The following is a 15,665-nucleotide window of genomic DNA, read 5'->3' on the forward strand; positions in this document are numbered from 1 at the left end:
GATTGGATGTTGGATGGACGCTTATTAGGGAAAGTCGTAACGGTCAGAAACACACAAAAGAAAGAAGAAATCATGTGGATTTTTTTATATATAATTTCGGCGACAAAGTCGGAGTCGGTACCAAAATTGCTCGCACGATACGGCGAGGGACCACCTCGTTTGTTTTCATAAGATTATTAACAATGATAAAAAATTTCTTCTGATAGCCGTTGAACAAAAGAAATTCAGGAACTACAGAAATAATTTATATTCATGTAAATGGTGATAATGTTGACATGCTTTATTGCATATCACCTCGAATTGTTAGAATTGTTGTCCTCCGAGAATCATCAAAATTTCCTACACCAGAGAGGATCACGGTGTTTTAATTGAAGAGAGGAGGAGATTTTACAAGTTTTTAAATATACAGGTTCATTATTTCTAAAAATATTCGCTCAATGTTACAAAATTATCCTTACATTATTCTTAATAATACATGCCAGCTGAAAGGGAAGTGAACCGTATGTAAGCCTTGTTTTTTTAACTGAAAAGTTGCATTAGCATGTTTGGTATATGCTAGGTTGGTCCCTGTTGCTGAAATCATATGGACATTTGGAATATTACCTTTAACAATAATGCTGTGGTTCACAGCACAGCATGAAACCAGTCTTGATAAATTATTATGAAATTTGGAAAGCTGTTGTCATGAAATGTGACTCAAATACTTTAGCTTCAATTTTTTTAATGGTTATTTTTATGCTAGATGAAGTTAACTGAGCAATGCATGAAACAAAGTTTCTTAGGTATCAAAATTGTTATCTTTCCAATATCGCTGCGCGTAACCACAATATAACTGGTAGCTGATTTTATTTTTTTTTGCCTCACTTCCTTTTGTGGAATGGAATTTCATGTTTTTCTCTCACAATGTAAAAGGAATATAATAATAAAACAAAAACAAATAGTGAGCCTCCCTCACTATAAATTTTAGAGCCAAAAAAAAAGCAAAAGTAAAAGTTAAAAAAGAAAAAAAGAAAAAGATAGTACTGCCTTTTTGTATTCACCCATCTTTAATACCTAGTCTCGTTATCTTTTCATTAGTCTTGCATTATTGATTGAGCTGCGTCTGTTACGGTGCGTCCTTTTAGGGGTACATCTTGGAGTTACCGTTATTTAGTTTCTACTTTTCTAGTCAAACTTCTCGTTCCAACTTCTCCTTTTGCACATTGGCTTCATTCCAATCTCTTATATTGGTTCCTTTCCTTCTTCCGAGAGGTGATTCGGACTCAGCTATGCTCCCTTTCAGTGCTTGCTTTGCTGTGCCCTCATAACAATGCTTGCTTTATAATATCTGATTTATTTTACGACAGATTCACAGTCATCATTTAACTTCAAATAAAACGAACATTACTGAGTATACAGTCAATTAAAGTAGTTAATTGCCCACCAATCCGTAATCCAGAAAATAACCTTGATAACAAAAAATGGTACCTTCATACAACCAACCTCTACAACAGTACCCAGTACCCTGTATAATAAAACTATACAAAAGCACCTTTAAATAATGAACGCAAAAGAAAACAAGTCAACCTCAAATTTCCCTAGGCAATACTCTCATCTATTATCCTTTATACATTACATGGCACTAGATAAAGTTTCAAAGCGAAGAATGCTGGAGGAAGCCAAATTTATAGAGTCTGCCTGAAGAAAAATCAGGCAAATGAATTAGCAAAATTGGATCACGAGTCGAATCATTGATTCTCTCTTTAGATCCATCTGCAGGATGGAAATCTGCACCGCCCTTCCTCATCTGCTGTGATATAGAATTGAAAAAGCAGGTTTATAAGCCAGGTGCAGTATTAGAATCATCATCACTACTGGCTTTACCATTGCCACTGTCTTGATAGTTCAATTTGCTGTTAAATTCCAAGCCATACATGTGGCCCATTTTCACACGTTTGGTCTCCAAGTATTTCCTGTTCTCTTTTGTTATAAGTGATATCAATGGGATCCTACCGGAAATTGTCAAACCATAACCTTTGAGCCCAACATATTTTGCCGGATTGTTTGTCATTAGTTTCATAGAACGAACACCCAAGTCCCTCAATATCTGCAAGTATAATTTCAAATTATAACCTTACGACTCCATGCAAAAAAAATAAGACATCTGGAATTCTATGTTGCACTCGACAACAGCATGCCAGTGAACAATCATTGTAAATCACTATGAATTAAAGTGTAAATCATGTTCAACATTCTAGCCATTAAGATTTTTCATTATAAGAGAAATGTTGCTAACACTCTCTTCAACACATTTTTTTGTGATTCGTTAATTGTTAAGGAAGTCAAAGCAATTTCAAATAAGTAATCAATTTACAAGACAAATATTTTAACTTTTTAGAAAATAAACAAGTACTCGAAGTGTGTTCAAACTTCAAAAGAATGTGTTATTAGTATTTTTCAATTACCTGTGCACCAATTCCATACTCCCTCGAGTCAACGGGCAATCCCAACTCCTCATTGGCTTCTACAGTATCTCGCCCATCATCCTGTAGGTTATAGGCACGAAGTTTGTGGCCCAACCCAATACCCCTTCCTTCATGTCCCCGAAGATACACCAACACACCTCTACCAGCAGCCTCAATCTGTTGCATTGCAAGAGCAAGCTGACTTCCACAGTCACATCTGGCAGATCCAAATATGTCTCCAGTGAGACACTCTGAGTGTACCCTCACAAGAACATCGTGTCCATCTCCAATGTCACCCTGTTAAACAATAAACAGTCAAAAGTCAAATGATAGTTTAAATGAAATAGGCTTAAATTTATTTTTTATCCCTATAGTTTATCTCGGTTTTGGTGTTAGTACCTGTACTTTAAAAGTTTGGTATTAAGTTTCTACAATTTAAGTAAACAGCTTATAATTAAGTACTTCTTCAAGATGCTTTCACCATGTTAGATTTATTATATTTTGATGATAAATCTACAATTTAAGCATGTAGGATTAATATAGGTTATTATTACTTTGATGCTAAAAGAAGAGAATATGGAATTATTTCCTTATTAATTAATTGATTAACTCAAATATGCAATTGATATTTAAGGATAATTTTATTTTAATATGTAATATGTATTTATCGCAATACCGGAAATAGGGAAAACCAGTAACCAAAATACTGAAAATAGCAGCTATAGGACAAATGAGTAACAACAGATAACAAAACCAACAACTACTTTATTGCAAGATATGCATCTTACAACTTAGAATCTCCTTCACTCTCTAACCACTAAAATTTAATGGTATTGCATTCTATATAAATAATGACAAACAATCTGGCAGAATATGTTTGCTTTGTTATTCTACGGTGGTTATTTTGACATCAGGATCACTCCGCAGAAATTAAAACTATCTCACTCGCAAAGAACAGGGCAGCTTTGGGATTTATAGACTTTGCAACTGGAAGACAGCTTGTAAGTAGTTCAATATCTTACGATATCTAAACCCAACAAACTTGTAGGGAAAATATTTCCTTTATGCTAATATTTTTAGCTTTTGTTCCCCATTTGACATTATTGGACATGTAGTTATAAGGGCTACTAAATCAAACAATGCTAATTTCTATCTATCTTACTAACAGTATTTTATGACAATAGTTTGTAATTCATACTGGACATAATGAATTGGGTTTTGGTGTTCCTTTAACCCCCTACCCCGAGAGCAGGCATAAAAAAGAAAATCAAGTTCATCTCAATTTGGGAAAGCAGCAACATGGAAATGACTCAATGTTTTAAAAAACACATCCATCCTCTTACTCTCATATTTTAAATTTCACAGGAAAAAAGAAATTTGACAAAATCAATCTCCCTTTCCAAAGAAAAAGATGTAGCTATAGTGCAGTGCCATATGATTAACGTAGAAGCAGCTGCCGATTTGAACCCAACTCATATTGTTCTACCATATTGGTATCCTTTCCATTCTCAGATTTTTTAATTTGTCTATTTTTATTTAAAATCATTCAGTCCAATTATCAAGTGTGATCACACATATTGCTACATATTAGTTCACAAATAAACACAAGCTTTGCTCACCTTAACCATTGCAATATGCTCAATCCCATCTAGAAGTGACCTATAGCAGTTAGCTGCAAATGGCCCCCACATTGTAGGTATTTGTGCATCACCAGCACGTTGTACTAGTTTATCTCTCTTCCTTCGGTACCTGTCATAAAAATAAGAGTCAATCTCCCTGCTATAAAACAAAAAGTACCGAGGCAGCAAAAACAGGCAAATTAACTAACCATAAGCAAAAACATGGGAACAAAAGAAATAAAGCATAAAAAACGAATAACCATTGAGAAAAAATTAACTAACCATAAGCAAAAAAATTTATGTTTCATTACAATCAAATTCAGGGGCATATAGTGGAAGATAAACAAATAGAATTTATGTTTTCATAATGTCATAGGAAAATTCCATTCAGTGAAAATTACAAATTAAAAAATAAAAATTTAAACCAAATATACCTCAATCAATCTTTTTAATTTATTGGCAGTAACCTCAATAGACAAAAGCATCACAGAAAGACAGCATAGGGGATTTAAATTATGGCATTGGCAGTTAAAAGAAACACCTTAACTTAAGACATTTTAAGCATGCATACAATGAATTTTGTTACATCTCCCATGAAATGCAATTGGATACCTTATTAAATCAGCAATGGATATAATTTTCAAATTTTCACGTTCCACAAACTGACGAAGCTTAGGTAATCTAGCCATGGAACCATCATCATCCACAATCTCACACAGAACTGCTGCTGGATTCAAACCAGCAAGTATGGCAAGATCAACCGAAGCTTCAGTATGTCCAGCTCTCTTCAACACACCACCTTCCCTGTACTTTAGGGGGAAAATATGGCCCGGTCGGTTGAAATCACTTGGTTTTGAATCTCTGGATGCAAGGGCCAAGACTGTTGTTGCTCTATCATGAGCTGATACCCCTGTGGTAGTACCATATTTAGCATCCTACAAATACAGTGTAAAGTGTTAAAATATAGTAAATTGCATTGATAAATTCTCAGAAGATACAGAACTAACTCCAAGCATACATTACATGCACCAAATTGTACATACCACTGTCACAGTGAATGCAGTGCGAAGCTTTTCATCATTATCCCGACTGTTTACCATCAAAGGAAGTTCCAATCTCTCCAAATCTTCCTCCTTCATGCTTACACAAACTATCCCAGTTCCATGCTTCACAATAAAAGCCATAGCCTCAGGTGTTGCCAACTCCGCTGCCATTATCAAGTCTCCTTCATTTTCTCTGTCCTCGTCATCTACAACCACTACCATCTGAAGCATTAATGTCAGTTAAAACCCAAAGGCTAAGTCAATGAAGGACAAAAAACCAAAATTTTCAACATCATAAGTCTCCCCTTCACTGGAGGGGATACCCAAAGAGAGAAAGCAACTACCTTTCCATTCTGAATGTCTTCGATGGCCTCTGGAATGGAAGCAAAACCTTCTGTTGGACTGTCCAAATCAAATTCATCATTGTCATCAGAGAAACCACTCCTTGCCGGTGCCGCAGTGTCTGCTCCTAGTGTTCCAAATGCTATTTCATCATGTTGAACCTCAGTTCCAACACCAGCCAGACCATCATTTTTCAGAACATTAGAGCTGTTTGGATAAGATTGTAGGTCTCCTCCACCAGAGTTCAGTGTTGCTTTAATTCTACCAACAGCATTGTAACTGAACGGGACCTTAGAGTTAAGTTGAACAATCGCCAAATCCAACCCGTGTCCACCAAACGAGTACTTGTGCAACCCATTGAACAATTTGAAATGTTCGCACGCCCTGCATTGAACAGAGGAGTATATCAAAGGTACAACAATTATTCGTAATTGTGACATCCAAAATTTATCACAGACAAACACAACGAGTGCAGCTATTCATATAAAACCCGCAGCTTCATAAATTGAACATGCTCGAAAGAGAATCCACGTATATGTTAAATTCAATTCCCTGAAGAATTACAGAAAACGACCACGAGCAAGCCCAGAAACATGATAAACTAAGCATACATACGTCATTCATCATTCAGAATTGAAAATTATAGTAATCTAATAATGTTAGGTTGAAGCCTCAAATTATCCCTGGTTAAACGAAATCAAAGATCTTTGGCACATAACGCTTTCAACTGAGAACCAAACATGCATATCTAAATCTACAATACACTAAACTAATAAATAAATAAATAAATAAAGAAGCATGAATATACTAATTTATTTATTGTTAAGACAGTAAGAAGAATCCTTGGTGCATAAAGTAGCAGAATGGATGAAGAAAAAGAGTGAGGAAAGAGAAAATGACCTTTGAGGACAGAGAAAGGAAGTGGAAAGATTGAGAGAAGAAGGCATTGATAGGGTTTGAGAGAAATTGGAAGAAGAAATGAAAAAAGGGATTGCAAAGATTAGGCAACACACACAGCTACAGCTACCCGCGCGTCCAGATCATTCCCTCCTCCCTTTTTCGCTTTCATAATCAATGAGTCGGTTGAAAATGAACTTATTTCTAAAACAAATCATTATTTAAATCCTTAAAAACTATTAATCATTTTCATTTTAAACTTTTACGTTTAGTAAATAGCAAGATTAAAATGTTAAAAGGAACTATTTCATATGTTTAATATTTAAATTAAATTAAATATTTATTTCAATCATTCAATATAAATAAATAAATGGGATGTACTTTCAAGCTTCACATACTTCAATATATATATATATAAAAGAACCAAGACTAACATTTACGTCAAACTTAGATAATTTTTTTAATAAAATTTTATACGAGTAAAAAAATTAAGTAATAAAATAAATTAAAATTTTTCACATGCTAAATTTAATTTATGTTTCTTTTTTTTTTTTAGTAGATCTCTCGTATGATTTATTTAAAATTAAAAAAGATAAATTATTTTAAATCTATAAAAAAAGATTATTTATTTTTATATTATTTTTCTTCTTTTATCATGCTTTATTCACAAATTCACTTAAATTATATTATGGTTTAAGTATATTTTTTTAGAAGCACTTATAAAAAAACATAAAATTATTCTTATAAATTTAATTGAATTTATATATCTCATGTTTTGATAAGTTAAAAAGAATATATGACAATTGTTAAAAGATAAATTTCAAATATTAATAAATAAAAAATTGTATATTATTTTTTTTACAAATATTTTTAAAAAACTTACTCACTGTTAGAAAAAAATAAAAAAATAAAAGAGGAAATTGATAGAAATCATGTGGTATACAGATTTTGTCACTTTACATTTATGACGAATTCATACTATTAAGCAATTTTTATAAATAAATATTGGATAATTTGACTTTGATGATTCGGTTTTATTTCTATAATCTCAGATCTTTTTTTATTAAAAAATTATTATTCAAAATATGAAAAAAAAATTAGCAATACACTTTTTACATATTATTTTAACACATTTTTTATAATTGTCAATATTTTAACAAATTACATGAATTATTTTGAATAATATGTTTAAAAAAAAGTGTTGCTAACGTTTTTTCAATTGTGAAATAAGTAATAACAACACCCAAGATTGATAACAACTAAAATAAATAAGCATAATAAAACCTTATCTCACTAAAATAAGATCAGTTAAGTAACTCAAAAGAAAAAGAAAATGGAAATGGAAATCACCAAGACTGATAACAAGAATGCAGATAAAAAAGCATAACAGTGAAGCATATTCATACACATGCTCAAATACTCAATTTTTTTTTTCTTTTGGTCTACTAGCTCACATACTCAATAAATAATTAAATACTAATACCCCGTTGAGCTCTTAAATTTCATTCTAATTTTGAAAGGCTTTTTGAAATGTGATCCTTTCATTTCAACATCTTGCAATGAAATCATATTTCTTCCTTTCCAAATTTGCCTAAGAATAAGCGTTAAACTTAAAAGTTCCTCTATCTTAGGACAAAGCCAACACCTCTAAGCATTTGAAGAAGGTGATTAAACCCTAAATCATTTAATTTTTTATAAGCCATATGAATCAGGCACTGTCAAAGTAATGTAAAAAACAAATATATCAAATGAAATTTTTGCTGGGTATCAAATAGGGTTTGTTTTCACAGTAATAAACAAAATTTACAAGCAAAATGGCTGCTTAATTAGAATTTACTATACTCACTCAGTATTATATGATAGGAGTATTCCTATAACATTTCTTCAAACAATTTTCCCGTATTCCATGCGTTTCATTTTGCAGAACCAACAACATAATAAATGTCACTTGATGATCGTCTCTAAAAAAGATCTGTTCATGTAGTTCAGCATAAATCCATCCTCAGAGAACACTTCTTTCAGAGGAGGAAACTTGCTCGTTAATTCTCCCTTTAGCTCTTTTAAATGATATATAAGAAGAGATATAGAGTTTATCTTGCAAATGCCATTTCCATGTAGTCCACTTCATGATCATTTTAGTCACCAGAATCTCTATATTCTGAAGGAGGATGTTTCAATCTCTCAAATATATCATCAAGGGATTCAGATGAAGTGTTTGAATTTTGAGTTGGCTCTTGAGCATTACCAAGAGGGAGGAATCTCTTGGAGTCAATGTTGGATCTCAGATTTCTAAATCCATGCATCATTGATTCCCATTTTGAGGCTAATATAGATGATGGGGCTGAACTTGTGTTCTGAGAATCATTAACATCACTTGTAAAGGGGGAAGAAACTCTTCCCTGAGTCAAATCTTTACTAGACACCTCTTCATTGAGGTTTGTCCTTAATGATGTATATTTTTTGCTCCCAAATTTTCTGCTCATGTCAATCTTAGCGCCTTCATCTTTGTCCTCCACTATATTGATATTGTTGTGTCCCGTGCCACTCTCATCCAAAACCTTAGGAAGAATGAAAGAGAGTGGTAGTAATTAACAATAGAGTGATGCTGGTTCTACAAATCTTTGGTCGGAGGTTTTGATTAGCTGTTCTTGGCTCACTGGTGCAAGGTATATCAACTTATACAAAAAGTAAATGAGCAATGATGATCAAAGCGTAGCAGTTTTAGATGCATACCATGCTTCTGGTGTTCTCAACATCTATGTTCATGCTGAAACTCCTTGCTAAAGGAAAAACAAGTTCACCAACTTTGTGCCCTTGCTGGAGAAGAGAACGCTCTGAGAAGAAAAAGTAAGGTAATAATTTCAGATGTTAAGGAGGTACCCCAGCCTAGTTTTACAGAGGTGTGTTCTACATTTGATATCATTTAGTTTTTGCTTTTAAACAGTACGATTTAGTTACTTTAACTCAAGAAACCCTAATTATTTTCTAAAGAGAATCCACTGAATGGTGAAGGATTTTTATAATTGATTTTAAGGTTTTGTTTCCTATTTCATTTTATCCTTTATCTTTTTAATTAATACTTCGCAATAATTTTCCTTCTTTTCCTATCTATGGTGTTTAAACCTACTGTAACAGATTACTACATGATAAATGTCAATTGTTTTATACCAAAAAATGGGACATTAAATATAGTAACTAAAAAGGCTTGAACTCACCTCTCTGCAAGATTATTACTCCGGATGGGTCAAATCCATCCATATCTTCTGCATCATCATTGAACTTGAATATTTTCCAATTCCCACAATACTTGATGACCCGGTTAAAAATATTGCCTGCTACTAGTGAAGTGTATATAACCATGATGAGGGGGTAAATTTTGTTGAATCCTTTTCCAAAAAAAGGCACAGCATCGTCAATGTTACCCATTTTCTGCACAAAATTTTGAGTGTTACAACTGGAGAAATATCACTGTTTGGGAAGAGGTCAGGAATCTAATTTGCAGTGATTAGGTGAGGCTATTTTAAAACGATCTCTCACTTACTAAGGACTCTAAACAACATGCAACGTTCATTAAAGATACCCACAAACACACAATTTGATTTTATCATTTTTATGTTCCTTTGATGGAAACACTTCCCTGAAATTCTTACTGTTGTGTGACCTTGTGTTGATTCATTGCTTCATCAGGCACCAAGTCAGTTCACGAAGGTATAGAGAAATAGTTTGCATCAATTAGTGAGGGAGACAGAGAATATTATCTTTGTATTAATACTTTCTTTTTAATAAAAAAATTATTATTTTTAGATGTTTAAAATCAATCTTAAAGATTGATGCTAACATTTTCCTTAGAAAGTAGTTATATAAGGAGGATAGGCTTCTTTAAAGTGAGCAAGTAAAGTGTATCCACTCTTGATTTAGTTTAAACTTTGAAGTGTATTGTGATATTAACTTGGTATATTTTAAGAGTGGATAAACACTCGGTCAATTTAGAGACAGATTCACTTAAAAAAAAAAATCTGCTAATAAAAATTATGAAGCATGAAAGTAAGGGTCACAACTTATCAATATCATGCACATTAGTTCACGCAATAACGATAATCATATACACTAGCTATGAATGCCAGTGATTAATGACATCATAAATAAGCACCAGACCATTGTAAAATACCTTTTCAAAAATGGTTTTCGCATCGCCACCAAGGTTAATGAGATTGAGAAAGTTGTATGAAATGGGTGCTGCATATCTTGCAACCATCCTACACCATAAAAGTGATATGCAAAGACAAACAATTTAGAATAATGTACTTCGCACAAGTGACCAAAAAAATATTCTAAAAAAGTGACTTACGAGCATATCATAAGCAAGCTTACTGAGCTTGTTTGTCTTGGTGTCAGTGAGTAAAACATCATCGTTCCCATTTTAAACAAGGAATAATATGTACATATGCACATATACATCAAGGGGATGAAAGCAGCCAACTGGGCAAAGAACCCAACAATCAGTATTCAAGAATATGAAAAAAACAAAATATTTTAACAGTTTCACGTATGAGGCAAAATAAATACATTTACATGTCTAAACAGTGAATTTTTAGGCATGTTTTTTCTTTCTAAGAGATGCTGTCCTCCTAATCTGCTCTGCAAGCTAATAGGCTAATAAAAATAAGAATAGTTCCCTTCTTCAATCAATATCAATAATTTGAATTCACAAAATTCCAGTGGAAGCAGCAAGCCTCTAATCTACTTCAGTTTTTATTGACATCAGAATTGAACTACCTATGACTTTTAACGAAAGCAGCAACAATTGAAATTAACTATTCCATTCCACTTCTTTCCACATCAATTTTTCTGGTATCTAATAACACCACTTCTATTAAGTTAGTTGTTAATGGTGTTAATTGTGGTGTATTTTTTACTAAGAAGTGAATTAACCATGATTATAATATTGTAGGAAAAAATATAGCCTTAAAGAAAAATTTAAGAGAAAGAAAATATACTTATTTCAAAGAAAACTACATTGGAACAGGTCTACAAAAATTACCTGTACAAGCACCTCTTTCTTTCCTGCAGCATGTATTAGGATAGAGAAAAGGGATAAATCAACTCCTCTGGTTAGTATGGTAGCCTCTGCCAATAGAATTGCTAAGGACATGATGCCCAATATAATAGCCGACGATTTCACTAGCTGTTTCCATAATATGCATCGCCATAGAAACTCTGTGATAAATTAACATTTTAGGAAGATATAATTGTTCTATTTAGCATCTAATATGAACAAATTTGTGAACAGCCAATTACTGTTAAAGATATAAAGTCATTGATAAGTCGGCTTTAACTTATAAATAAAATTTAGGTACTTTTAGTGCTATTGTTCAATCAAAATTAGAGTTTTATTTTGATAACCTGCAATAACTTCTCATCTTTTACAAAGGTGAAACTATAATTTTAATTGGAAAACAACATCAAAAGTACTTAAGGAACTCTACCTAAGTTTTGTCCTTAACTTATAGGCTTAAAGTCTGTAGGTGACATTCTTCTTTTTCTTGCATTGAGAAAACAACAAATATATTTATCAGGAAAATTGGAGAAAGAGAACAAAAACTTAACAAGTGGTAAGTACCAATTGTATCCAAAAGTGCACCTACTTTGCCTATACGTTCAGGCCTCAAGCATGAAATATATTTCCTGCAAGAATGGGGAAAAAAAATCTTAATAACAATAAACATAGAGCTACTGCACATTACTTGATAAATAAAACACCTGAGTGAAGCCAAAAGGTAGACTAATTAGTATCTTATAATAGCGCGGATGTTGCCTCCTATTTCGCTTACTTTCAAGTTTGTTGGCTAAAAGAACCTCAGAACATTATGGTTTTAAAAAAATTATCGGAATCATATAATCTCACATAGTTTGCTTACTATTAACGTAATTTGACCACTGTCAAAAGGAGAGTGAAGAGATGATAAAGATACTCAATAATAAGAAAAAAGAAGTATGACAAACCATCCTGTAGCATCTCGGCGCTCATAATTCTTTATGGTATCCTCCAGTTCAAGGGCTGCTAGGACAAATTTTGTATATTCACTGCAAATAATAATAGTACTTAAAATTTAATGATAAAAAATTTATTTAGAACTTCAAGCGAATATGTAAATATTGAAAACAAGAGCAAATTAGTCAAGTATTATGCTAGGTTGTGACAAATGGCATGTCAGCAATGAAAAACTCAAATTCTTTTCTAGTAAAAAATGTGGTCTTTTATGAAATATCAAGGGAATCATCATGTAAACTGAATAATGTGTAGCACAAGGGCTAAGAAAGAAAGAAAATAAGGATCTGGAAAAAGACAATAAAGTTTAAAATGAATTTGCTGCACACAATTGGTAGGTTCACTAATGTATACACACACTGTTGGAGAACAACATTAAGCCATATTTTCTCAACCATATTGCATTTAAAATGTTATGCAATTTTAAGCTATTTCCAAGAGGAAAAGGATTTTGTTAAGGAACAATTACTCCTACAAGAAATCCTTGATTTTGGTAAATCTACATAATTAGAATTACCAAGCAGATCAGTGTCTACCTTCTATATCGATAGTACTGCTCATGAGCTCTTCTAAGATGTCGCCTTAGTGCTGCCATAGATTTCTCATCTGTGTCATAATCCATGTCACGTTCTCCTAGTCTCCCACCCTGTGGTTTGAAGGAGGGGTCTTCCTTCATCTAGAAAAACTAGTCATATGAACATGTTGCAATAGAACATTTAGAATCAAAACACCCGTATGTGTACACTTAAATACTTTACCATCTGAAGCAACGATTTGTCAATTATATTCATGTACGGTCTCAAAGAATCCCGCTTGGACATTTGCTTTGATGTTGCCTGTGTGATCTGACAATGGCACACCATGAAAAGTCATATCTGCAAAGAATAAAGGATAAAAACAAAGTATTTCTTTCTATCATTATTATGCATATTTAATTTGATCCACTAATAGTACACCAAATTTTACAATAAAATCTCAATACATGGGTGGGATAACTAGTAGAATATAGGAAAAGTGGATGTAATTCATTAAGATGAAAGAATGCCAAAAAATTTCTACAGTTTTCTATTCCTGCACAAAATTGAAATTTGATTCACAACAAAAATTATGATTAAGAATGCAGAACTCAATACTTTGATCCACATACTTGAAATTACATTAACAGCTTTATTACGCTTAAGGATTACAACCCACTTCCAGGACAAGACATGCTAAAATGCAAATTTAAAGGACTTTCGGCAAAACGTTAATTCAATTGTTAGAAGATCGTTGTAGGCCAATGCAATGACTAACTTACAACAATAGCATTTGAAAAATCTTGATGTGCATCGTCTAATTTCACGGCCATTTTTGCAACTTTGTGGGAAAGAACTCTTTGCTGAATGGTCCAATCAGCATTTAACCAAATGCCCCTTGGAATTTCACTCAAACCAAATCCAAGTAGAAATGCGCCAGTAACCAGTCCAAATGTATTAGAGCAACCCATGGCAAAGCCCATAACATTCCCACTCCTGCAAATTATTAAGCCTATAGTTAGACAAGGTAGTTTGGCTCGCAATAATTTGAAAAATCCAACAGTGTATTGAAAGTATGGAACTGAGCTGTAAAATCCATCAGCAGATAACAAAAGAAGAGATAGATCCAATGATTCAAGTAAATAAATAAAATTATGAAAAATAATACAACTCTAAAAGAAGGAAAGAGGCAAACCAATAATTTTTGTGTAAAGCAATTAGTAATATCAAGCCAAAGAGTGCTACAGAACCAACACACAGATAGAAAACAAGGTTTCCTTGTAAGCTGGTCTTCAATCTTTCTTTCACTGTAAAGTCTCCAGCATCTTCATAACCCTGAATAGTGGGAACCACAGCCCTGCTTAGAGAAATAATTTAATACAAAACTATGAGTGTGTATTTCTATTCACCTAGCTGCCATAAATATCCTAATTGATTCCCACCAGAGGTATAGCATAAGTAAATGCACATCAATATCGTATACAACTTCATATCAATTAGGTTAACTTTTGAAAAAATATAAACAGTCTTCTAACTGCTGCTTCTTCTTTCTATGTGCTAGTGTATTTAACATATTATATTATAAATAACAAGGGGTAGCTTAAAAACAAATTAAATTTGTGTAGAAGACTTGATGGAAGCACATATAACAAACATCGTTTAGAGAGCTAATGAATTTCAAAGGAATCAGTCAATAGGGTACTAGGTGTTAGTTCAGGACAAGAATATTGAGAGCTCTATAAAAGGAAGAAGCTTACCATGTAAGTAAGAAGGTACTCCAATATGACAAACTCCATAAGAAGGAAATTGCTCCATGTTTATCAGCATGCATTGTCTATCAAAAAAGGGAGTGACTCAATCAGGTTGCAATTTTAATTAAATATAAAAAAAAAAGTAGCTATTAATAGAGGAAATAAACTCTCTAACTTCATTCTATTTGCTGAATGATTTGTTTCTCTTTAAAAGCACAAACTTTATGAATAAAATATTCTCTACTGAAATGTCATTATCTCATGAATATTTAACTCTATCCCTTATCTCATGGCATATGAAAGAAACAACATAGAACTATTAATAACTGAAAATCTTCATTTACTCAAACTAATGCAGTTCAACTGCAATATAAATCATATACCCCATTTATTTTCTATAATGAACCGTCAGAAAAACCTGAAAGAAGAAAATATATAAGAACAAAAAAGAGAAGAAAATGTTGTAAGTTGAAGTAGCATGTAATACCGTCCATATATCAGCAGGGACGAGGATGATGATGGAGAGGGAGCAGAACCATGTGTATGCAACGGTGAAGAACACATATTTGGGTACATCAGGTCCAGAGAAATATATCAATGTAAGAATGACCATGCCAACAGTCACTGGTAGTGAGAACAAATAGAACACCCACATTTTTACGTACACTTCCTTATGTTTCACACTAAATATGCATGCATGTCACTTTTCTCATATGCATAATATAATAACTTTCTCTCTTCCTCTTTCTCCTTTTCCTATCTGAAGAACATTTCACAGAAAAAAGGGAAATCAGAAGATGTCTGGAAAACTGAAAAGAGAATTTTAAGTTAGCACCTAACTTGAAGAACAAGGAGAACCGGTCAAGGGAGGACCCTTTTTATCTCTTCTCTACCTCATTTAGCATGTTATTTCACCCAGGTGTCATCTCAATTGCAAATGATATATATGTGGTCTCTCAGAATAATACATATTTTTTAATGGATTAGGACCTCTCAACAGAGAGA

General features: G+C 32.8%; 2 protein-coding genes across 3 annotated transcripts; both read right to left on the reverse strand.

The window, feature by feature from the left end:
* Positions 1–1,396: 1,396 nt before the first annotated feature.
* On the reverse strand, positions 1,397–6,518 carry LOC113857615 (bifunctional riboflavin biosynthesis protein RIBA 1, chloroplastic-like). 2 transcript variants are annotated; one of them, XM_027489691.1, is made up of 7 exons: positions 6,349–6,518; positions 5,451–5,832; positions 5,107–5,328; positions 4,676–4,998; positions 4,064–4,193; positions 2,445–2,741; positions 1,397–2,086 (listed from the first exon to the last, which is right to left on the reverse strand). In XM_027489691.1, the coding sequence occupies exons 1-7, from the start codon at positions 6,393–6,395 to the stop codon at positions 1,817–1,819; spliced, it is 1,671 nt and encodes a 556-aa protein (XP_027345492.1). In that variant the 5' UTR covers positions 6,396–6,518; the 3' UTR covers positions 1,397–1,816. The 2 variants fall into 2 exon arrangements, with proteins under 2 accessions (XP_027345492.1, XP_027345491.1); XM_027489690.1 differs by lacking the exon at positions 6,349–6,518 and having other exon boundaries at positions 1,451–2,086; positions 5,451–6,177.
* Positions 6,519–8,247: 1,729 nt separating this feature from the next.
* Positions 8,248–15,315, reverse strand: LOC113857614 (LMBR1 domain-containing protein 2 homolog A-like). The gene is made up of 14 exons (XM_027489689.1): positions 15,148–15,315; positions 14,667–14,743; positions 14,105–14,266; positions 13,692–13,905; positions 13,153–13,239; positions 12,931–13,070; positions 12,349–12,429; positions 11,966–12,030; positions 11,387–11,562; positions 10,694–10,824; positions 10,514–10,601; positions 9,561–9,774; positions 9,079–9,179; positions 8,248–8,903 (listed from the first exon to the last, which is right to left on the reverse strand). The coding sequence occupies exons 1-14, from the start codon at positions 15,313–15,315 to the stop codon at positions 8,481–8,483; spliced, it is 2,127 nt and encodes a 708-aa protein (XP_027345490.1). The 3' UTR covers positions 8,248–8,480.
* Positions 15,316–15,665: the final 350 nt, after the last annotated feature.

The sequence above is a fragment of the Abrus precatorius genome, unplaced genomic scaffold, assembly GCF_003935025.1.
Source record: "Abrus precatorius isolate BTA unplaced genomic scaffold, Abrus_2018 Scaffold2, whole genome shotgun sequence".
In the NCBI taxonomy this organism is placed as follows: domain Eukaryota; kingdom Viridiplantae; phylum Streptophyta; class Magnoliopsida; order Fabales; family Fabaceae; genus Abrus; species Abrus precatorius.

Coding starts and splice junctions, on each gene's coding strand:
- LOC113857615 (XM_027489690.1), bottom strand. CDS start 5,888: ATGTCACAATTACGAATAATTGTTGTACCTTTGATATACTCCTCTGTT. Junction 5,329..5,450: donor AAGACATTCAGAATGGAAAG/GTAGTTGCTTTC, acceptor TTAATGCTTCAG/ATGGTAGTGGTTGTAGATGA. Junction 2,742..4,063: donor AGCATATTGCAATGGTTAAG/GTGAGCAAAGCT, acceptor ATTGTTTAACAG/GGTGACATTGGAGATGGACA.
- LOC113857614 (XM_027489689.1), bottom strand. CDS start 15,315: ATGTGGGTGTTCTATTTGTTCTCACTACCAGTGACTGTTGGCATGGTC. Junction 14,744..15,147: donor TCCCTGCTGATATATGGACG/GTATTACATGCT, acceptor CTTTTTTGATAG/ACAATGCATGCTGATAAACA. Junction 10,825..11,386: donor AGAAAGAGGTGCTTGTACAG/GTAATTTTTGTA, acceptor TTCTTTGCCCAG/TTGGCTGCTTTCATCCCCTT.